The 23063-nt window shown below is 54.9% G+C and overlaps 1 protein-coding gene across 8 annotated transcripts in view; it reads right to left on the bottom strand.

The window, feature by feature from the left end:
• DOT1L (DOT1 like histone lysine methyltransferase) overlaps positions 1-22001 on the bottom strand; it is a 57402-nt gene extending 35401 nt beyond the window's left edge. For 5 of the 8 annotated variants that reach the window (XR_004349401.1, XM_032628660.1, XM_032628656.1 and 2 more), the window contains exons 1-3: positions 21855-22001; positions 9174-9217; positions 289-363 (exon numbers count right to left, since the gene is read on the bottom strand). Coding sequence is in view for 7 of the 8 variants with exons in the window: in XM_032628660.1 (XP_032484551.1) it covers positions 289-363; positions 9174-9217; positions 21855-21935 (200 nt within the window). In the remaining variant the exon portion in view is untranslated. Of the gene's footprint in view, positions 1-288; positions 364-9173; positions 9218-9341; positions 9574-21854 lie in introns of all 8 variants that reach the window. The other 3 variants (XM_032628658.1, XM_032628663.1, XM_032628659.1) reach the window with 3 other exon arrangements.
• Between the last annotated feature and the right edge of the window lie 1062 nt (positions 22002-23063).

Here is a 23063-nt window from a genome sequence, read left to right as displayed (position 1 = left end):
GCAGCTGCCTGCCGTGAAGAGTGACTCCTAACTTGGGGTAGTTTCACACACACACCAATCCCAGTTGCTGCAACGTGCAGTGTCCAATTATGTCCTCACTCTGACAGCCTCTGCCAATATTGGATAAACATTTCCTACCAAAATAACTCAATGCTGGCTCTGAAAGGAAACTCTAAAAGGAACTTTCCCATCAGCCTGCAGCATCGAGGAAGATCTAATTATAGGCTGTGTCCACACACGCTGAGCCCGTCCCAAGTGGAGACGCAGCCCAGGCAGAACCCGGCTTACCTTTTGGTGTCGTAGTCGATTAAAACATAATTCTCCATAGCGAGCTTGAGATCTGGGATTTCTTCACAGACCCACCTGAAACACGAAGAAAACTAGTATTAGTGCTCTAGTTTTTACTCTCAACACTGTTCCTAAACACTCTTTACTCTACAAATACGAAAACAAAACATCCTCGTTACCCAACTCAAAATGTGAAAGAGTGAAGGGAGGTGTTACTTCAAAACAAAGGCTGTGGGGCTTCCCTGGTGGCGCAGTGGTTGAGAGTCCGCCTGCTGATGCAGGGGACACAGGTTCGTGACCCGGTCCGGGAAGATCCCACATGCCGCGGAGCGGCTGGGCCCCGTGAGCCATGGTCGCTGGGCCTGCCCGTCCGGAGCCTGTGCTCTGCAACGGAAGAGGCCACAGCAGTGAGAGGCCCGCATACCGCAAAAAAAAAAAAAAAAAAAAAAAAAAAAAAAAGGCTGTGAAGTTTACAATGCCATCATTACAATGATGCTGTCCTTATGAATTACACAAGTATTACGTTGCTTCAAGTTCCAACAATGTTGTCCATTGGGAGCTAAATGGATTTAATGTGTTACAGGGTCTAGGAAATCAAATCAGCTCAAATCAGGGAGTCTGAAAAGCAACGTATCGACCAGAAATGAAAGGGAACTATTATTTGAAGAATTAACTAATTCCAAGACAAACAACGGGGCTTCTTCAACAAACACACTGAAGGAATTCCCTGGTGGGCCAGGCCAGTGGTTAGCACTCAGAGCTTTCACTTCCAAGGGCCTGGGTTCAATGCCTGGTTGGGGAACTAAGATCCCAAAAAACAAAAGAACACTGCAAGGGAAAAAAAGAGATGGAGAGGGAACCTGCGGACCGAAAGACAAAAATATATCCACCAATCCCAAGGTGTAACCCTGATTGGATCCTGATACAATCTTGAGAAAAGTTGTGAAAGAAGAGTCATCACTACAGAACTTACAGAGAATAAAAGGAAATTAAGGGATATTATGAAAAATGGCATGTCAATAAACTCAACAACTTGGGAGAAATGAACAAATTCCCTGAAAGACACAAATTACCAAAACTGACAGAAGAAGAAACATCTGAATAGCCCTATAGGTATTACAGAACGTGACTTCCTAATCAAATACCTCCCACAAAGAAACTCCAAGCCCAGGTAGCTTCGCTGGTGAATTCTATGAATCACTGGAGAAGTAACACTAATCCTTTTCAGGTTTATGAGGCCAACGTTACCCTGACAGCAAAACCAGAGAAAGACAAAGCCTTGTAAAGATAAAGTCATCATGAGGAAGGAAATCTACAGACCAGTGTCCCTCACAAACACAGACACTAAAATCCTTTAGAAATATTAGTAAACCGAAGTCAGTAATACATCTTATTCAAGTAGAGTTTCTCCCAGGAATGAAAAGTTGTTTAACATTCTAAAACTAGTCACTGTAGGGACTTCCCGGGCGGTCCAGTGGTTAAGACTCTGCACTTACACTGCAGGGGGCAACGGCTTCGATCCCGGGTTGAGAAATTAAGATCCCACGTGTCATGTGGCATGGCCAAAACAAAAACAAAGACAAAAACAAACTAGTCACTGTAATTTACCTCATTAAGAGAATAAAAGAGAAAAAAAGTCATACGATCGCCTCAACAGATGCAGAAAACGCACACGACGAAATTCAATTCCTATTCACATAAAAACTTACAGGAAAACAGAAATGGAAAGAGCCACCCTCCCGCCTGATGAAGGGCATGGGGTCGTGGTGGAGCTACTGTCTCTCAGCAACAAGCCTGCTGCTGCCTGGGGCTCTGCCAGGAGGGGCACAAGGAGACCACAGGCCTGGAGAGGAAGGAGAGCTGGCTCTCTTGTGCCCGACCGGGTCCCTGTGTCATCCAGCGAGACTGCCTCACCCAGCAGCAGGTAGTTTTCTCCATTGTACAGACCCCAGGCCCCTCCAAACACACGTACCGGCCCTAGCCACTGGTGGCCGGTGCTCCCACGTCAGGGGTCTGGCTCCCCTCCCTGCGAGACCTGCCCAAGCTCACAGTCACCACAGCAGCTGAGCAGTGCTGGCTTCCATGTGTCATCCCCCCCAGCCCCCGGCTCCCTCAGACCCAAGGGCCCCTGGAGTCACTGCCCCCATGGTCATCAGAGCCTCTCCACCTGGGCCTTCAGGGTGAGCGCCTTCACCGCTGGGGAGCTCTTGTCCAGCACACCTGCTTTCCCTTGGGAGGCCCCTAGCACAGAAGGCAAGGGCCCCCGCAGCCAAGCACCAAGCTGGCGGTGCGATCCTGCGCTCCCCAAGGATGGCATGGGCAGGGACCTTCAGCCTTCTACCACAGGTCCTGGACAGCACCACAGGCAGGAAAAAGGAATGCACAGAATAAAGGCCGGGAAGGAAGACGCAAAACTGTCCCTACTCACATACACATGACTCAATACACAGACCATCCTAAGGAATTTACAGACGACCTACCAGAACTCATGTGAATTCAGCAAGGTCACAGGACAAAGGTCAACTATATTTATAAATGCCAGCAAGAAAGAATTTTAAAAAGGAACAATTTTTCTTTTTTTAAATAAATTTATTTATTTATTTTTGGCTGTGTTGGGTCTTCGTTGCTGCACGCAGGCTTTCTCCTAGTTGCAGCGAGCGGGGGCTACTCTTTGTTGCGGTGCACAGGCTTCTCATTGCGGTGGCTTCTCCTGTTGTGGAGCATGGGCTCTAGGCGCGTGGGCTTCAGTAGTTGTGGCAGGCAGGCTCCGCAGTTGTGGCTCGCAGGCTCTAGAGCGCAGCCTCGGTAGTTGCGGCGCACGGGCTTAGTTGCTCCGCGGCATGTGGGATCTTCCCGGACCAGGGCTCGAACCTGTGTCCCCTGCATTGGCAGGCGGATTCTTAACCACTGTGCCACCAGGGAAGCCCAAGGGAACAATTTTATATGTTACTAAAAATAACATTAAAACGTGGACTTCCCTGGTGGCACAGTGGTTAAGAATCCGCCTGCCAATGCAGGGGACACAGGTTCGAGCCCTGGTCCGGGAAGATCCCACATGCCGCGGAGCAACTAAGCCCGTGCGCCGCAACTACTGAAGATCCCACATACTACGGAGCAACTAAGCCTGTGCACCACAACTACTGAAGCTCACGCGCCCTACAGCCTGCATTCTGCAACTACTGAGCCTGCGAGCCACAACTACTGAAGCCCGTGCACCTAGAGCCCGTGCTCCGCAACAAGAGAAGCCACCGCAAATGAGAAGCCCCTGTGCCGCAGTGAAGAGTAGCCCCTGGTTGCCACAACTAGCGATAGCCTGCGTGCAGCAATGTAGACCCAACGAAACCAAAAATAAATAAATAAATGTAAAAAAAACCAACATTGAAATGTAAATACTTTGGGATTATCTTAATGAAAAATTTGCAAGACCTCTACATTGAAAACAACAAAACATCACTGAGAAAAATTAAAGACAACATAATAGTAAATATAGAAACAAACAAACAATGCTCATGGAATACAAGACTAAATATTGTTAAATCTCCTCCTCAAACTGAACTGCAAAATAATTCCTATAAAAAAGTCCAGTAGGCTTTTTTCTGAGTAACAGACAAGGTGATTCTCAAATTGACATAAAAAAGGCAGAGAATCCCGAACAGCCAAAATAGTCTTCAAAACTAACAGCACTGTTGCAAGATTCACACTGCCTTAATTTAAGACTTAATGTAAAGCTACAGTAACCAAGAGTGTGGTGTTGGCAGAGAGGTGAACAAACAGATCAATGGTACAGGACATGGAATCCACAGATAGACTAAATTTTAACAGCTGACTTTTGACAAAAGCACCAAGGCAATTTGATGGGGAAAGGAACATCTTTTCAACAAATGAGACTAGAAGGATCAAATACTGAATGGAAAAAAAAAATCTTGACCCCCATAAACACAAACCCTCATCAGACATAAACAAAGATTAATTCACAATCGATCTTAAACCTGGATGTAAAAGCTAAAACCACAAAGCTTCCTGAAGAAAACAGGAGAATAACTGCATGACTCTGCAGGCAAAGATTTCCTGGATATGACCCAGACAACCCACCATCAAAGAATAAATTGGTAAGTTAAAAACTTCCACTCATCAAGATGCCATTCAAGCTGCAATCAGCCACACTATGCACATACACTATCTCACTACGCGCTCAGTGAGAATATGTTAAGAACTTCTATAGCTCAGTAAGAGGACAAACAACCCATTCTCAAAAACCAGCACAGCGCTTCCCTGGTGGCGCAGCAGTTAAGAATCCGCCTGCCAATGTAGGGGACACAGGTTCGAGCCCTGGTCTGGGAAGATCCCACATGCCGCGGAGCAACTAAGCCCGTGAGCCACAGCTACTGAAGCTCACACACCTAGAGCCCATGCTCCACAACAAGAGAAGCCACTGCAACGAGAAGTCTGCGCACCGCAACGAAGAGTAGCCCCCACTCGCCGCAACTAGAGAAAGCCTGCGCGCAGCAACGAAGACCTAACACTGCCAAAAATAAAAATTAACTAATTAATTAATTAAAAACAAAAAACAGCACAAACTCTTCTCCAGGGGAAAAACCAGAGCTCTCTGGAGCAGTGGCCGACTCTTGGGCTGGGACACAGCAAATTCAAGATGACTCTGGAGCATCTGGCAGCTCCAGAAAGTGAGGATGTGCTCCGAGTGGGCAGGGCCAAGTCAAAGGGACTGGGCACAAACCCAAAGAGCCCCCCAGGCCAGCACAGGAACAGTCTGAGGAGCAAAACAAGTAATGCAGCAGCGGGGTATGACCCACAGAATGAAGTCAATGCCTGTGGAGGAACAACCCTTCCTCACAGAAGAGTTCCAATTAATAAATGGAGGGAGAATGACGGAAACAGAAAAGCACCTTTTGGGACTTCCCTGGCGGTCCAGTGGTTAAGACTCTGCGCTTCCCCTGCAGTGGGCACGGGTTCAGACTACGATCCCGCATGCCGCGCAGCACGGCCAAAAAAGAAAAGAAAGTATCTTTCAAATGCCCCAGTAACTAGTCCTTGCAGGTGAGACCCACCTCTGGATGCTAAAATCAGAAGCAAAAGTCCAAGGAGAAACAGGATATCTGCACAGCCTCCAAGTATTGGGGTGGCCAAAAGGTTTGTTCAGAAACCCGAATGAACCTTTTGGCCAACCCAATATTTCCCCCACGATTTTTATTAATTAAAAAGGGGAAAACAGTAACTTTACACTGGAGAAATCTGGAAGATACCACCTCAACCACATGATCCAAGTTAATGTCATCATGGCAAGACCTGTAGATGCCACGTGCCTCTTGCTGTACTCAGAGCTCTTATCAGGAACACTTTTTTGTCAAATACTTTTTCTGCACCCATTCCATACTATTTGGAAGCAGACCACACGTGACGTTTTCATCCATAAATATTTCAGTATTTAACTGTAAAAGTTATGGCTTCTTTTTTTTTTAAACATAAGTGGATACCACTGTCACACCTAGGGAAAACAACACCAGGAATAGTAGAGAATTCCTCAAACTCATAGTGGGCATCTGTGAAGAACCTACAGCTAACATCACCTCAGTGGTGGAAGACTAAATCTTTCCCACCAGGATCAGGGAAAAGGCAAGAATACCAGATTTCACCACTTCATTGCAAAACAGTCTTGAAGGTCCCAGGCAATTCAATAAGGTCCAGAAAAAGAAATGAAATCATGAAGCCTGTAAAGGAAGAAGTAACGCTGTCCCCACTTACAGGTGATACAATTATTTCCACAGCAAACCCCAGGAAATCTATAACACTACCACTAGGATTGATGAATTAAGCACAAGGTCATGGTTAGTACACAAAAATCAACAGTATTTTTACCCACTACCAGAAGGCAAATAGAACATAAAATTTAACACACAATCCCACTTATGGTAGTGCCAAAAGCATGAATGAGCTAGGAATAAACCTAACAAAAGGTTATCCAAGACCTCCACACTGCAATGCCAGAGTTGCCAAGAGAAGTGTTGAAAGGCTTAAGTAAGTGCAAAGGTATACCATGTTCATGGATTGGAAGACTCAACAGTGATGGTAAATCTCTCCAAGATGACCTACAGATTCAATTCCTAACTAAACTGTGCAAAAATCAACAAGCTGATTCTAATATTTACATGGAAATGCAAAGGAGATGGAATAAACAAAGCAACATTTCAAAAGAAGAACAAAGATGGAGGACTGACTCTGTCTGATTCCAAAGCTTACCATAAAGCTGTGGTAACCAAGGCTTTGTACTGCCCAAAGGAGAGAGCCATGAATCAGCAGCACAGAACAGAGTCTAGAAATAAACCACCTGGTACACTGTCAACTGATCTTTCACAAGGGTGACAAGGAAATTCCACAGAGAAAGGACAGTTTCATCAACAAATGCTGCTGGAACTACTGGACGTCTGGCATGCAAAACAATAAACTTGAGCCCATACTTTGCACCACATGTAAAAATTTATTCAAAACGGATGAAAAGATGTAAATGTAAAACCCAAACTATAAAACTTCCAGAAAACATAGGAGAAAATCTTTGTGACCTTGAGTTAGGCAAACACGTCTTAGCATGCAAAAAACCCACAAACTATAAAAAAAATAGGTGATAAACTGGACTTCTATCAAAATTTAAGATATCAGATCTTTAAAAGACAATGTCATGAGCATGAAGAGACAAGCCACAGACCAGAAGAAAACATACCTGATAAGGATAAATCACAATGATAAAGAATGCTCAAAATTCCATAATTAAAAAACAACGAGTTTTTAAAACCAGGCAAAAGATGATGAACATCATCAATTATTAGGAAAACTCTCATTAAAACCGCAATGATACCACCACATGACTCGAACAGGACCAGCAAAAACAACCCAGTGAACATCACCTGCCAACAACGGGAGCTACGGGAGCAGTCCTGCACCGCTGCCTGCAGCGCCAAGTGGGGCGGTCCCTTTGGAAAACACCTTGGCAGCCTGTCTTCAAGCACAACCCAGCAATCCCATCCCCGGGTATTTACGCAGAAGGAAGGGAGATGTGTCCACACAAAAACCTCTGCGGGATGTTTACAACAGTTTCATTTACAATTGCCGAAAATCGAGATCCACCCAAACATGCCTGTCATCTGGTAAACGAATGAGCGAACTGTGGTCCATCCTGCAATGATGCACTCCTCACGAATAAAAAGGAAAAACTATTGTTACATTTTTTAAAAATGTAAAATTCTAGAAAGTGCAAAGTAATCCACGGTGGCAGAAAGCAGGTTGGGCTGCCTGGGACAGAAGGGAGGGAGAGGTGGCCGAGAGAGGGCACAAGGAAACACAGGGGTGACTCCTCTGTACACTGGTACATGGGGACACCCACGCATCCACGTCGGCCACTGTACACTTTCCACACGTGCAGTCTCCTGCACTTCAACCACACCTCGACTGTGTCATAATAAACCCTAACATGGAAAAGAAGAAAGTGAATGGAGGTACAGGTGAAACAAGAGCAGCTGAGAGTCGGCGAGTGCTGGGCTGGGTGGCTCATCACACCCACTGCCTACCTCTAGGCATGTCGTAAATCCTCCGGGATAAAAAGTAAAATAAGAGGAAAAACAAAATAGGTAACCACTGTCTTTGCCAGTGAACAGAACCCGCCTTCGGGGACACGAGGGAAGGAGGTAAAGTCGCCTGTGAGATGAGGACCAGGCCCGGCTAGACAGCTGCAAACCCAGTCCTGACGCCCCGCACTGCAGGGACACCCCCTCCCTGCAGAAAGGAGGCAGGTGGGGAGGCTGACCCGCCCCCGGAGCTCACTCGGCTCCAGCTCCGGCTCCGGGGAGTGGGTGAGAACCCAGGCTGGCCGACTCAGCGCCCCCTGCCTAATCACAGAGCCCCACTTCCTAACCAGCAGTCTTGTTTAAAACTAAACCATTATTTTTATGACATATTACACCATTAACAACAAAAAAAGTAGATCCCAAATTCTCAGCACCACCCCTGGACAGGCCCACCCTGCAAGACTCACACCCATGATTTCACTCAGTCTTCCAGACAATCCTGCAGGAGGCCCTGCTCAGACCCGAGAGCAGAGAAAACAATCTCAGGGAGTCTGAGGCCACTCAGCCACCAGGGGCAGGACGGGGCCTCACGTCACAGCCCAGGCCCCAATCCTGACTCCTCCTTGGGGCACTGCCAGCCCGTCCGCCCCAGGTTCAAGTGGATATAATGGCGTGTGGCCCAGGCAGTGGCTACAGAGCTAAGGATTTTAAGGAACAATGCAGCGGGATGCCAGGGCCACGGTCACACACGTGGAACATCTAAAGCCAAGAGCGGTCGCAGGATTCCACGCGTGGGCCCCCGAGGGCACTCTGGAGGCTGTCGCAGACCCTCAGGTCCCACGTTGAGGAGACAGCCCACTAGAAGCACAGCCGGCGGCCCTCCTCCCAGATCTCGCCCGGGTCAGCCTCCTGGGCACCCGGCCTCCTCTGCACAGCACGGGGCAGGCTCACAGAGGGAAGAGCAGCCCAAACCCAAAGGTCACACCAAACCCCACAGGAGAAGAGTAAAGCAAGGTGATGAGGCGAGAGAGGAGGGGGGGGTCCCTTGGGAAGCTGGCCACTCAGGATTTCCAGCCTCTTCCACAGGAAGCCAGCTCACGAAGCACCAAGACCTGTCCTGGGTCACACTCAGAGGACTTGACCCCTGACCCCACAGCCCCGCTTCCCAAGCCACCTCGATGCTGACGATGCTGACACAGATCAGCATGGAGGAATGGGGGAGCGCACAGCTGGGGGGCTGCTGGGAACTCAGGACTGGCCCACCCCGAGGCCCCGCCCCTGAGGCCCCGCCCCAGCAGGTGCCACACTCACCGGATGGTCTCGATGATTTCATGAGCAGCATCGTGGTGTTTGTCCTGAAAGACAATGGGACAGGGTTTAGAGCCGTCCCTCCACCCTCCGGTGATGGTGGCGACCAGAGGAGGCGGGTGCTGCAGCCCCCAGGACTCCCCGCCTCATTTCCCGACCCGCGGGACCTACCAGAGAGCCCTACCCACAGCGCTGGGGCCATGTCCTGTCACGTGGGACACGCTGGCTTCGGGAGCGCCTGTTCCTGCAGCGCCCTGCCGCCCAGTGGGCTGCGGGGAAGGGACCGGGACGGAGTCTAAGCCCCTGACCCTCCTTCCCCAGGACTTCCCCCGGGCGCTCCTGCAGCCTGGAAGCCACAGGCCTGGCTCTGAATCCCAGAACCGCTGCAGGGCTCGGTTTCCATCTGTAAAATGGGGAAACACCAGTCGTGCAACCACCGGGAGCGGGCGAGCAGCGGTCCTCCCTCCCGGCCACAGCGGCGCTCTCCTGGCCCCACTGCGCCCGGCGGGCTGGCCTCGCCGCTTTTCCCGAGGAGCACGTCGGGGGTCGCTCTGGCCTTTCGCCGGGGTCTTGGCGGCCAGCTAACCCAAGACCGCGCAGAAACCAAGTGAGGACGACGCATCGTGTGGACGGTCTGTAACTCTAGACTGCACCTCTGCCCCGCCAGTGAAGGTTTCTATCGTGGTGAGCAGGGGCCTCGAAAAGGATGCACAGCGAGAGGAGGGGCCGCGAAGAGCACGGGCTGAAGCCGGAGGTGAGATGGTCAGGCCCAGAGCTGCCAGCCCTGCCCCGGGACAGCAACTGCCCCTCTCAGCCCAGGCCACCATTTCCACGCTTCACAGAGGAGGACGGCAACGCGGGCACAGCCCCTGCAGGTCAGGGCACGGATGCCCGTAAGGTCCCAGGACAGGGCCCCCTACGGCGCAGCGTTCCTAACAGGTCAAACAACTCCGGAAACACCCTTTGTGTCCTAAGCCTCATCTTTGCAATAGCAGCCCTACTGAGCTCTAATTCACACAGAATGGGCCTCCACTTCAAGTATACAGTTCAGTGGGTTTTAATACATTCAGAGCTGTGCAACCATCACCTCTATCTAGTTCCAGAACATCCCATCACCCCATTAGCAGACGTACCCCAATCCCCTCCCCAGCCCCTGACAACACTAACCCACTCTCTGTTTCTGTGGATTTGCCAGTTCTGGACCTTTGTAAATAGAATTACGATATGTGACCTTTAGCCCAGAGTCTTATTTTTTAAGGCAAAGGAAAGAAACCAATCCTCTACCGTTCTTAATAACATCCTCCAACTTACCAAGGGCGGAGCAGTAAATATCCATTGAACTCATATTACTTAGACAAGGCCGGGGGCGGGAGATGGAGCATGTGCAGTCCAGCACAGGACAGCCCTGCAGACCAGTGGTTCCCGAGACGGGGGAAGCGACTCGCAGCTTCAGCGCCACTGCTGACCCAGAAACCCTTGGGAAGAACCACTGATCGGCCCCAAGGCTTCCTGGCAAACGTCAGAAAACAGTGAGGACAGCTGGGTTTGAAAAACAGTCTGGCAGCTCCTCAAAGGTTAAACAGTTAGCAAATGACCCAGCAATTCCTCTCCTGGTGTCTGCCCAAGAGAAATGAGAGTATTTGTCCACACAAAACCCTGAACATTGGGTTTCCCTGGTGGCTGGTGGCACAGTGGTTAAGAATCCAGCTGCCAGTGCAGGGGACACAGGTTCGAGCCCTAGTCTGGTAAGATCCTACATGCTGGGGAGCAACAAGGCCCGTGCACCACAACTACTGAGCCTGCATGCTACAACTACTGAAGCCTGCGTGCCTAGAGCCTGTGCTCTGCAACAAGAGAAGCCACTGCAATGAGAAGCCCGCGCACTGCAAGAAAGAGTAGACCCCACTCACCACAACTAGAGAAAGCCCGTGCATAGCAACGAAGACCCAACGCGACCAAAAAAAAAAAAAAACCACACACAAAAAAGCCCTGAACATTAATGTTCACAGAGGCTTGATTCACAACAGCCAAAAGGTGGAAACCACCCAAATGTCCATCAACAGATGAACAAATAAACAAATGTGTCCCTCCACACACTGAAATATTATCCATCCATGAAAAAGAGTGAAGCACTGACCCTCGCTACAACGTGGACAGACCCTGAGAACACGATGCTCAGCGAGAGAAGCCAGACAGAGGAGGACACACAGGTTGTGATTCCACTGATGGGAAATGTCCAGAACAGGCAGATTCCACAGAGACAGAGAGTGGGTTCCTGGCTGTCAGGGGCTGTGGAGCGGGGTGGGAGGGATGCTAATGGGGATGGGGTTTCCTCTCGGGGTGATGGAATGTTCTAAAATTGGTAGTAGTGACGAATGCACTCAATGAATACACTACAAAGCAGGGAACAGCATGCTTTAGGTGGATGAGGTGAAGACTGTGGGAATTACACCTCAAAACAGCTATCAACAGCAACAACAAGAACAAAAGGGACTTCCCTGGCGGTCCAGTGGTTACGACTCTGTGCTTTCACTGCCGAGGGCCCAGGTTCAATCCCTGGTCACAGAACTAAGATCCCACATGCTGCACGGTGCGGCAAAAACAAACAAACAAAAAACCACAACAAAACCTACAGGAGGAAACGCACGGTATCGTTAGAAGCACCTCCGCCTCAGTAGGAAGACACTGAGCATCTCAGACACTCACTCGGCCGACAGACCCTGTTCCTGGTCCCCAAAATTCAGTGAGTCCACAAAGACAGTCCTGGCAGCCCCGAACTCCCTGGGCTCCTGGACCCACTGAAAGCAAAGACGACGCCACGCTGTCCTGCAGGGTCTGCTCAGAGACAAACGCACACAGCACAGTGTACAAGGCGCTGAGGCAGTCACAGGATGAGGAGGAGGGTCTAGAACTTTCCACCAACGCTCTCCCGTGTCACACTCCTCCTGAGGGGAGCCGGCCCCCGTGCACCGAGGAGCCTCAGCAGCCCTGCGGGGCCCACGTGCAGAGGAGCCACGGGAGGGGCCTCCTGGAAGCCAGGCATTCCGCCCAGGCCAGCCTTCAGATGGAGCAGCCCCGGCTAAAACCCCTACTGCAGCCTCCTGAGGGACCCTCGGCCGGAATCCCCTGGCCCGCCTGCTCTGAATCCCTGCCCTCAGAAACCACGGGAGGTCATCAGTGTGCATTGTCTCAAGCTGCTAAATTCATGTCTGCGTTTAGGCCGATACACTACCCTGCAAGCACGGCCCGTAAGAACAAGTCTTAGAGCCACAGGAGGACGTGGCAGCAGCCAGGAGAGTCTGATTCCAGTCACCACTGTGGAGTTACAAAACAGGGTGCGCGCTCTGAAAGGACCCCGTGAGCACGCGCGTGTGCCTGAGCGTGCGCCGCGTGGCAGCCCCGTGCCGGCTCGGACTGCGCTCCCTCCCTCAGCGCCCCCCAGGAGGCGGGCGCGCCCCAGAGACGCTCCTCCTGCAGGGGCGGCAGGGGCCCTCACGGCACGCGGGCCGCAGCCCTGGCTGAGCCACCACGTCTCAGACCGAATCACGCAGACCTGGGAAGACAGGGGCCTGGAACGTGGTCTCATCTGTGATGAGATGAACTCAAGCTTTCCCAAGCTTTCAACTTTCAAACCAGAACGAAAGGAAGGAAACAGTTTATGATGTGCCTCCTACTATCTGAGGATGCTGCTTTAGGGACTGGCCAGCTTTCAGCGACCGACCTGAGTCGTATGATTTAAGATGCCCTGATCACCATCGATGATTCAGAAGCTCTCACAGCTTCTCGGCTGTGGCCTCTTCTTCTGCTTCACAGGCCTTCAGAACAGATCGACGCCAGAAGCCGACCCAGAAAGGTCCAACTGAGAACAGCCCTGAGGAAGCCCAGGCTTAGGAGCGCCCACACCTCCTTCCCCGGGGGAGCCCTGGAACTCCGGGGTTTGAGGCCAGCCCTGGTCTTGCTGCACAGGACGCCCGGCCTCCCCGTCCCAGCCACAGCCCCGGCCTGCTGCTGGCTGCTTGCTGAGTCAGTGACTAACCCAGGCTCTTCTCACTGACAGTCTCACAGCCTCCGCAGGAAGCCGCGCAGAGGCTTAGCGGAATGCTGCTCAGCACAGAGCCGCGGCCTCATTGCGGGGTCCTGGGAAAGCAGCCGCAGTAAGCACAGCCGTTCCCGCCTGAAAAAGCACGCTGTGCGCAAGCCGGGGGCTGTCATCAGGCCTGAGCCGCCACCAAGCCCGTCCCGTCCGCTCCCCTCCCCTGCCCAGCTCAGGTGAGGGCGGCGGCCGCCCACGGGGCTGGGGAGTCTGGCTGTCCCACTCGGCAGGCCCCCTGCCTCCTCCTTGACCGTGAGGACAGGTGTGGGAACAGGAACTCCACCCGGACGCCCGCAGGTCTGGTTCTGCCCCTGCTCATCCCCGCAGGCCCTGCACCCGTCGTGAGGAGCCTGGACAGGAGGCCTCCTGGGTGCTCACTGCCAGGGCACGGCCCACCCCTGAGCACGCAGGCTGGTTCACGGTGACAGGGGCATGACATCTGGAAACATCGTCCCTGGAGAACCCGGCGAGAGGCAGGGGGCAGAGACTAGGGAGGAGACAAGACGTGGACTCCGTCCTCCTCTTCCCACTTGCAGCAGGAAGACGCCGGGACCCAGGGGGCCTCCGAGGCAGGGGCATCACACCGGGACGAGCATCAGAATCCCTGGTCAGAGTGGAGTTCTGGGGCTCACCCGCAAAGTTTCAGAGTCAGCAGGTCTGGGCCCCAGGAACCTGCATTCCTAACCAGTTCCAGCTGGTGGGGAAGCTGCTGGCCCAGGGGCCCTGCTCAGAGAACCACCGGCCTGAAGCAAGCAGGGACCACACTCTGTATCACCGTCTGCTGGGGGCAGAAGTGCCCAGGAGGTGCCGAGGGGGAGCACCCTGGGACTCTGCCCACAGTCCCCACTCCCCAGCAGGCTGCAGGGGGCACTGCCTGCGGGCTGGGGGTCGCTGCCTTCTTCCCCGAGGCTCTGCACACCTCCGGAGACCTGGGGTGGAGGCCAAGGCAAGTGGGACAGAGCGGCCAGGATGTGATGCACGCACTGCTTCCCAAAGTGGAGAAGCACAGCAGGAGGAGTCAAAGGCACGGGAGATGGAACACGGCGGGAGTTCTGCTGGCTGGCTGTCTGCCTCTCTCAGTGGCAGGGCTTTGAGAGCAGAGGTCTGGCTGGAGGAGTGGAAAATCCACAGAAGGCTCTCAGTCTGGGAGGAAAGCCAGGTGGGTGAGCAGAGGGCCCCGAGGCCCAGTGAAGGAGCTCAGCCTCACCTCTCAGCCTGCGGTCCCGCTGGGGAGCACCTCTCAGCCTGCAGCCCCGCTGGGGAGCACCCACTTGCCAGGGAGAGGGAGCAGGGGGTGAAGGGGGAGGCGGAGGGCCGGCGCCTGCGGTGGGCCTGAGTATTCAAGAAGCGAACAGGTTTTCACTTGAAAATGAGTGCATTTCACACAGGGGCGGGGTGGCAGAGAGACTGGCTGTGCAGCATCACACGGGTCTCGTCCACAGTCAGCCCCGGACGTCCGCAGGCCCCCAGCAAGGGGGTGCTGCCTGGCCCCAGGACTGTACCTGAGGACAAGCCAGGCCAAGGATGGGAACCGCCTGGTAAAGCGATGCAAAGGAGAGAGCCAGGAAGGAGGCTCTCCTCCCACCGCCCACCCGGTGCTCTCCCCGCAGGGCCAGGCAACAAAACAGGCTGGTCTCGGGACCGAGCCGCGTCGCAAAACCCTGCCCACGAGACCGGCACTGCAAGGAACAGTCAACATGGGAAAACAGGAAGGGGCTGCCGGGACCCCATGAGGCCAAAGTCCAGCTGGAGGAGGAAGAGAGAAGAGGGAGCAGGCCAGTGGCTCTCGGGCCATGGACACGGTGGGCCCGTGGCCCTGACCCGGGCAGGTGGGACCCGCTGTGCACACTGGGGCCCCGATGACCAGGGTCCAAGGAGACCCCGAGGGAGAGGGGTCTAGAGCCTCACTGTGCCCACAGCGGCCCCTGGCCACCTGGACGAGGGGCAATGGTGCACGCTGGCCCACTCCAGTGACGTGTGCTGTGAGCACAAGATGCACGCGGATTTCTAAGACAGCACGCGCACGCACACACACACGAAGTAAAACTGCCCTTTACTAATTTTTTAAACGACACGTTGAAAATGTAGTATTTGGGCTATACTCGGTTATGTACAACGCTATGAAAACGTACCTCGCCTCCCCCTTTTGACTCGTCACGTGGCTCCCCAGGAGGGCATGTGCGTGGCTCCTGTGCCCCCTCACCTACCGCCACACCTGCGGGAGCGTTTCCAGACCTGACCCTGAGCTCCACGCCTGGGTCCGCAGCTCACGGAAGCTAGTCTGCGCAGCGCCAGGACCAGCTGGGACGCCCTGCTGTCCGGGCAGCCGTCCTTCTGCAGGACGGGCATGGGTGTGTCCACAGGAGGACGGGGTGCCACGGTGGCTCCAGGGGTGACAAGACCATTTCAGTTGCTTCAATCCGAACTAGCCCACCTGTAACAGCCCAGGCCACCCAGCCACACAAGGAGCGCCTGCAAGTGCTCAGCGCCTGACGCTGGGGGTCCGCGTAGAGGGGCCGTCGTGCAGTGACTCCGGTGGGACGGGGGAACGCAACGACCAAAAGTTCACCATCAGAACTTTTCTTGCCCTCACCAAAGAAAATGCTTTACTGCCACAGAGCAGTCCGGCGTGAGGCCGAGGCCGTGACGGGAAGGGAGGGAAAGCCCAGGGACCGAGGGGGCACAGCTGGAGAAGGACTCGCCCGGAGCTCCCCAAGCGACAAGCAGCAGCACGGCCTCCACCCCGCGGTCTCAAAGGCCAAGGCGAGCTGCGCCCCCAGCCTTCAACTGTCTCCCACTCCAGCAAGGGGTCCTGTTAGCACCGTATCAGTGCAACTGACATCGCCCCACCCCAGGACCAAGCCAAACGAACGTCTCTCCCGGGGCCTCGAGACCCCACAACCTGGTCCACACACACGGGAGCATCACTCAGCCACGCAAAGGGGTGAAGCCCTGACACTCACAACAACGTGGACGGACCCTGAGAACACGATGCCCAGTGAGAGAAGCCAGACACAGAAGGACACACAGTGTGTGATTCCACTGATGAGAGCCGTCCAGAACAGGCAGATCCACAGACACAGAGTGGGTTCCTGGTTGTCAGGGGCTGGGGCAGGGGACTGCAGGCCCTTTGCGCTGATGGAACATTCTGGAATTAGAAGTGATGGTTGCACCGCTCTGTGAATATAGCAGAAGCCACTAAATTGTACACTTCATATGGGTGTGTGAATGCTATCTTGACAAAGCTGTTATTTAAAAAGACACAAAACCCACAAGACCCAGCACAGCTCCTCTTCCCCTTGTCCCGCCCCTTCACCTGGTGTCTGTCCCAGACCAGGTGTGGGCCCAGCGTGTCCTGCGGCCCCAGCACCTGCTCCCCGGTGGGAGCCTCCCTCAGCCTGCAGGGTGAGCACAGAGCAGATGCCAGGGAGCCAGCCACCTGCAGACCAGGGGAAATGTGAGCCACCACCACCATGCGACCTGCAAATCCTTCCCGAGACCTCCCCGCCCCGAGCCTCACAACTCCCGCCATCCCTGTGGGCACCACCCCGTGGCGGTCCCCTGGCCCCCAGCACACAGCCTGCAAAACCCCTTCCCCACCTGGGAAAAGACGCATCAGGTTTTTAAGGGAGAAGCATTCTCAGAGGTAACCTCTCTCACACACCGGCTGCCCGTGCCCCTGGTGTGAGTCTAACGCGCTTTCCAGGCATTGGCACCGCATGACTAGCTGAGGGGATTTAAACGGGAGCCCCTCAGAGATGAGGAGACATCGTCATCCAAGGTCAATACTCAGTGAAGCACACAGCCTCTGACCTCCCAACTGCAGCTCACGGGAACCTGTGACTCGGCAGCCCTGCCAGGCGCCCCGGACAGGAAGAGGGCCCAGTCCGACACAGGGGCGCCAAGGAACAGAGCCCCAGGCCAGGCACCGCGACAGCGCCCATGGGTGGGGAGAGAGAGTCTGGGAAGGAACGACAAAGGCAGGCGGTGAGGGAGGCACTACAGAGCCACGTGTGAGCTGTGGAGCACAGCAGACAGACACCCGGCACGTCCTCTGTGAACACCCTTGGGACCGCTCAACGCCATGGGCGCGGCAGGAGACCCGGCTGGTGGGAACGGCAGGGACAGCTTGAAGGGACAGAGAAGATGCCACAGAGGCCTCCAGGCAGCGCCCTGAGTGGGAGGAAGGAAACAGGACTGTCACCCCACAGCCAGGGAGAGAAGGCGCACGCACTGGGCAGAGCGCCAGGACCACGAGAGGAGGACACGGGAGAAAGAAAGAGGCAGGAGAGGGGTTTCCTGGAAGATGAGCGTCGGGCCGGGACCCAGGGACACGCAGACACAGCCAGTCGCACCCTACAGGTCACCGAATTCAAAAGGGACACCAAACACTCTGTATCTTGATTGCACCAATGCCAACAAAATCATTACATCGGTGCGCAGCTTTGTAAGATGCCACCATCAGGAGAAACTGAGTAAAGAGAACGTGGGATGTCTCCGTCTTATTTCTGACGGCTGTGCAAGAATCTACAATAATCTCAAAATAAAAAGTTTAATTAAGGAAAAAAGGATGCAGTTCCTAGAGGTAGACTGGGGGCAGGTCCCCTGCAGCTCCCGCCACCTCCTGCCTAGTGAATATCCAAAGGGCCGGCCACCTCTGGCTCCTCCCACCAGGAACAGAGTACACAGGTGGCATTTGGACGTTAAGGTACAAAAGTACAAAAGCTAACAGCCACGTACGTATGGAATATCAGGCTTTTCCGGTGATCCCTTCCTCTTTAAAGAGGCTACTTCACTCACAGAAAGTCGTTAAAGGGTTAACCTGCCTTCCACCTGAGCTCAGACCAGGCAGGACTCATACCAGCAGAGGTCAGATCAGAAAATATTTTCTGAGTCACAGGGAGGGATGGCTCACTCGGCCACCCACTTCAGCTACTACTCACAGTTGAGTGAAGGGCATGACTGCTCAGCGGGCATTCATCAGAGACTTGTGGGCTCGGAGGAGGAAGCCAGAAGCAGGCGGGTACAGTCACGCTGGGGCCGCTCCACGCCCACAGCCTCAGTGAGTCACGGAGGGGAAGGACCACTGCACACCCTCGCAGTCTCCTGCCCAGCCATCAGGCAGCCGAAGATACCACCTGCTCCCTCCTGAGCTGAGACCCGGTTTTCCCACCAAAAGAAGGGCCATGCTGCTTTAGAAATGCTGCCGTGAGCTACAAGTGGGTATCTGGGAACTCTCAGTCACAGAAGGAACAAAACTCGCCCTGCACCCCCTGCACCCCGCCCTCCCATTTGTCAATTGCGCAAAAGCCCATTCTGGAGGCTGGACACTTCCGCGTGCAGACGGCTGTGGCTGTTTGCACTTCCTCCTGCGGGTGCCCCCTCCTCAGAGAAGCCACCCACACCTCCCCCAGGGCAAACCTGGCAGCCCCACCCTCTGGGACCTCAGCTGGTCCCATATACAGGGCACTACACCTCAGGTGACCGTCTGTGTTTATAGACCACCTACCGTCCTTCGTTCATAAGTTTCTTGAGAATAAGAATACTGTCTACTGTCCTCCGTACCCCCTGGAACACTGAGTGTAAATATCCAGGAGGTGCTTGCAGAATGAATGAATCAATGAACAAACAAGCTCAGTCATTTCAAACGTGCGGTCACATGAGTAATCTAACCTTCTGAAAAGTTAAGCTTCTGGAAGGAGCCCATTTTCTCAATGTATTCAGCATCGAGTCATCACAGAATACGAACTCTTATAAAGTACCGCCCCCTCACTTCCCATGAGAAAGCAAAATTCCTCAGCGGGGAAATGGGGGGGTAGCAGACGTTACCCGCAAAGCTTTAGGAAGGCTGCGGCTCGCTGAGCACTTCACTAGGGCCCCTGACTGCTTGCCTGGTAGTGGGACAGACACACCAGGAACGGCTGCTGACCGGCAGGAGGAGCGCCCGGCCAGGCAGGCAGCACACCCCGCACCCTTGCCAAGCGAGGTCCGGCCAGCAAGGGAAAGACGCTCTCCACTTCAGAACCGCCCACCGCTAGAAAGCCAGGTCCTGCCAGGGCCTGGACACATGAGGCCTTTCTTACAAGGGTTACAAATCTGTGGCCTTGCTCTGCCTCGAATAAAAGACAGAGACGGGGACAACGTGACCATCTCCAGATGAACTTTCATCTTTGTTTCAAGTGCCTGGGTGCTGGGTCACAGTGGATTTCTAAATTCTTCTAATACTCAAAAATACCATTTCTAAGATGCAAAAGGGTTGTTAAACATACACTTAGCACAGTCCCCAGTCCCACTCCTGAGTATTTTGTTGCTGTTTTTTTTTTTTTGCGGTACGCGGGCCTCTCACTGTTGTGGCCTCTCCCGTTGCGGAGCAACAGGCTCCAGACGCGCAGGCTCAGCGGCCATGGCTCACGGGCACAGCCGCTCCGCGGCATGTGGGATCTTCCCGGACCGGGGCACGAACCCGTGTCCCCTGCACTGGCAGACGGACTCTCAACCACTGCGCCACCAGGGAAGCCCCACTCCTGAGTATTTTCTCAAGTGACGTAAAAACCCAAGTTCACGTGGAAACCTGCCCTGGGATGTTTACAGCAGCTTTATTCCTGATCCCCTCAAAACTGGAAACATCCCACAAGTCCTGCCACCTGCAGGCAAATGGACAAACGGAACATGGAATACAACACAGGAAGAAAAAGGGGTGACTTCTCATACCCGCAACAACAGGGATGACGGACTTCCCTGGTGGTCCAGTGGCTAAGACTCCGCGCTCCCAATGCAGGGGGCCTGGGGTCCATCCCTGCTCAGGGAACTAGATCCCGCACGCTGCAACTAAAAGATCCTGCACGCAGCAATGAAGACCCCATGTGCCACAACTAAGACCCACCACAGCCAAGTAAATAACTAACTAAATATTTTTTTTAAAAAAGGGATGAATCTCTGATAGGTTTTGCTGAGCCAAAGCAGCCAGAATCAAAAAGCTACATACTGTTGTTCCATTTATCTGACTTTCTGGAAAAGCCAAAACCTTAGGGACAGAGAGATTAGTGGCCAAGAGGCTAGAGGCACGCTGGCGCCAAAGGGCAGCAAATGGGATGACGGGATTGCTCTGCCGCCTGACGGCGATCATCTGTCAAAACTCCTTGTGCACTACAAGTGAACTATGCTTCACGGCTACTAAGGATAAACGAATTATTACATTTTGAAAAATGCGCCGGCCAGCCAACCGGTACATGACAAGTGCAGTAAGAGGGGCGGGGGAAGTGAGGCAAGTGGATCAGCTGGAGTTCTGAAGGTTCTCCCCACTTTCAGTTTCCGTGCCCTGGGATGTCTCCCCGCCCTGCCCACTGCTCAGGCCGCCCACCGGGCCACCCGAAGCTACCCAACCGGAAAAGCCAGAGCCCGGGCTCAGCCGCGCCTCCGGGCGCAGGAAGAGCAAAAATAGAAAGCGCCGGTGCGCAGTGGCGGGCTGGAAACCCTCGGACCTCGGAGAACCGGGGAGAACCGCGGCCCGGAGCCAACATCGGCTCCCGGGCGGTCCCAGCGTCCCGACCCCGCCCCCGGCCGCGACACAGTTTCCACAAACTGACACACACGGAGCCCGCGCGAGGGGCGGGGCGCGCGGGCTTCCCCGCCGGGTCCCTGGAGGCCGGTTCCCCGCAAGCCGAGCGCGCGAAAGAGCGCCCCAAAGGCGCCGTCCCACGGCGCCCGCTGCGCTTTCCCTCCCAAAGGCGGGCTGCAGGGCCCAAGCGTGGACCCTGGGACACGAACACGCGCACCACGCCGCCACCGGGGACGAGAGGCCGGGCGCCCACCCGGCTGGGCACCCTACATTTCTGGAATCACCGGGACGCCTGTGTAAATTTCCGTTTGCCCTGTCATTTTCCAAAGGCCACTCAAAATCAGGGGCCAGAATGCCTCCTCTCCAAGGGTCCTGCCAGCCCTCCCACTCAAATTAGGTGACAGAACGCCCCCTCTCCAAGGGTCCTGCCAGCCCACCCACTCATGATCAGGGCACAGAACGCCTCCTCTCCAAGGGTCCTGCCAGCCCACCCACTCAAGATCCGGGAACAGAATGCCTCCTTTCCAAAGGTCCAGCCAGTCCTGCCACTCAAGATCAGAGGGACAAAATGCCTAACTAAAACAAAACAAAAACACAAAAAACTGGAAAGAGGGAGAAAAAGGTGTCCTCAAAAATAAAAAAGCTAAGCACGTTGACAGCACCAAGAATTAACTACCAGGAAGAAGAAACCCTACATGTCAGATCATAAAGTACGGACAAGCAAGCCCGCCGGCAGTCCAGGCCCGGGGGTACCGGGGACCCCAGCCCGGCAGAGCCAACGGCAGCCCGGCTCGGGCGCCCCTCGGAAGCGCGGGCTCCCCGCGGCCGAGTCTGCGCCCCCGGCCGGCCCCGGCTCCCCTCTGCCCACCCTGCGCGCGGAGGCTGGAAACGGCCGCGGAGAACCACGGCGGGGCGGGAAGGAGGGTCCAAAGAGGGTCTCGGGACTCGAGTCGCTCCGTTTCTCGGTGGGCCCAGCGCGCGCCGTGGGGGAAGAGGGGCGGGGGTCCGGGGGGAGGGGACGGGCGGCACTCACGTAGACCGGCAGCGGCCACGGGTAGACGGCGGGCTCAGCCCCCACGGGCGACTTGAGCCTCAGCTCCAGCTTCTCCCCCATGTCTGCGCGCGCGGCCGCCGCACCATGCTAGTCGGGCGGTTGGGGGAGGGGCGGGGCGCCGCCGGCGGGGGCGGGGCAGGCAGGCGGGCGGGCGGAGGAGGGCGGGCGGGCGGGCGGGCGGGAGGCTGAGGGGAGGGGGCCTGGCCTGGGCCTCAGCCGCCGCCGCCGCGCTCCCGTCCGGCCCCCGGCTCCCTCTTTGTGGTCACAGGCCCGGAGCCTCCAGCGCCGCCGCCATCTTGGGCCGGCGTGAGGCGAGCACAATGAGCCGGGGGCCGGGCTGAACCACTCGCGGCGCGCGCGCGGGGGGGCCCGGCGCGAAGAGGCGGCGCGCTCCCGCTGCCCCGCCCGCCGCTCCGCGCGCGCCCCCCCTCAGCCCCGCCCCGTGGGCTCGCCCGCTCTCACGCACGCACGAACGCACGCACGCACGTCCTCGGCTGCCCCCGGCCTCCCCCACCGGCCCGACGTGGGGACCCGGGGAGACCCCTCGGGGCCTGCGGTGGCGGGTTCGAGTCCCCCTCTTGGCGTACCGTGACACCCCCCCCCCCCCCCGTCATTAATGACTATAATTCCTCATTAAATGTGACAGCCGGAATCCCTGCTTCTGTTCCCAAGAATGCCATGTATTTAGCCTATGCTAGGCACCAGACCCTGGACGCTCAGTACTGGCCAAAAAAGGAAATGCCCTGCCCTCTTGGCGCTCCCATTTTAATTGGAATAGTAGTGACAATGCTCGGGGGAGAAAGTAAAGTGTCATCAACGCTACGGGGATGGTTAATTTCATGTGCGCACTGCGCGGGGCCCCGGCGACCACAAACATCCCAGATATGGTCAGGAAGGTATTTTTCAGATGAGATTAACACTGAAATCGGTCCACTTTGCGTAAAGGAGATTGTCAATGCCACGGCGTGGGTGGGCCTCGTCAATCAGTTGAAGGACGAGAGGAAAAATGAGGTTCTGTAGAAAGAGGGAACTGTTCCTCCAGTGGCCTTCAGACATCAGCTCTTCCCTGTGTCTCCAGCCCAGAGTCCTGCCCTGACTTGCCTGCCTCACGGTCACATGAGTCAACTCCTTAAAACAAAACTATATATGTAAAAATACTGAATATATACAAGCCTATTAATTTGTATA

This window comes from Phocoena sinus, chromosome 3, assembly GCF_008692025.1.
Source record: "Phocoena sinus isolate mPhoSin1 chromosome 3, mPhoSin1.pri, whole genome shotgun sequence".
Taxonomy (NCBI): domain Eukaryota; kingdom Metazoa; phylum Chordata; class Mammalia; order Artiodactyla; family Phocoenidae; genus Phocoena; species Phocoena sinus.
Note: the sequence above shows the minus strand (reverse complement) of the source record. Positions and strands in the feature narration are given on the sequence as shown.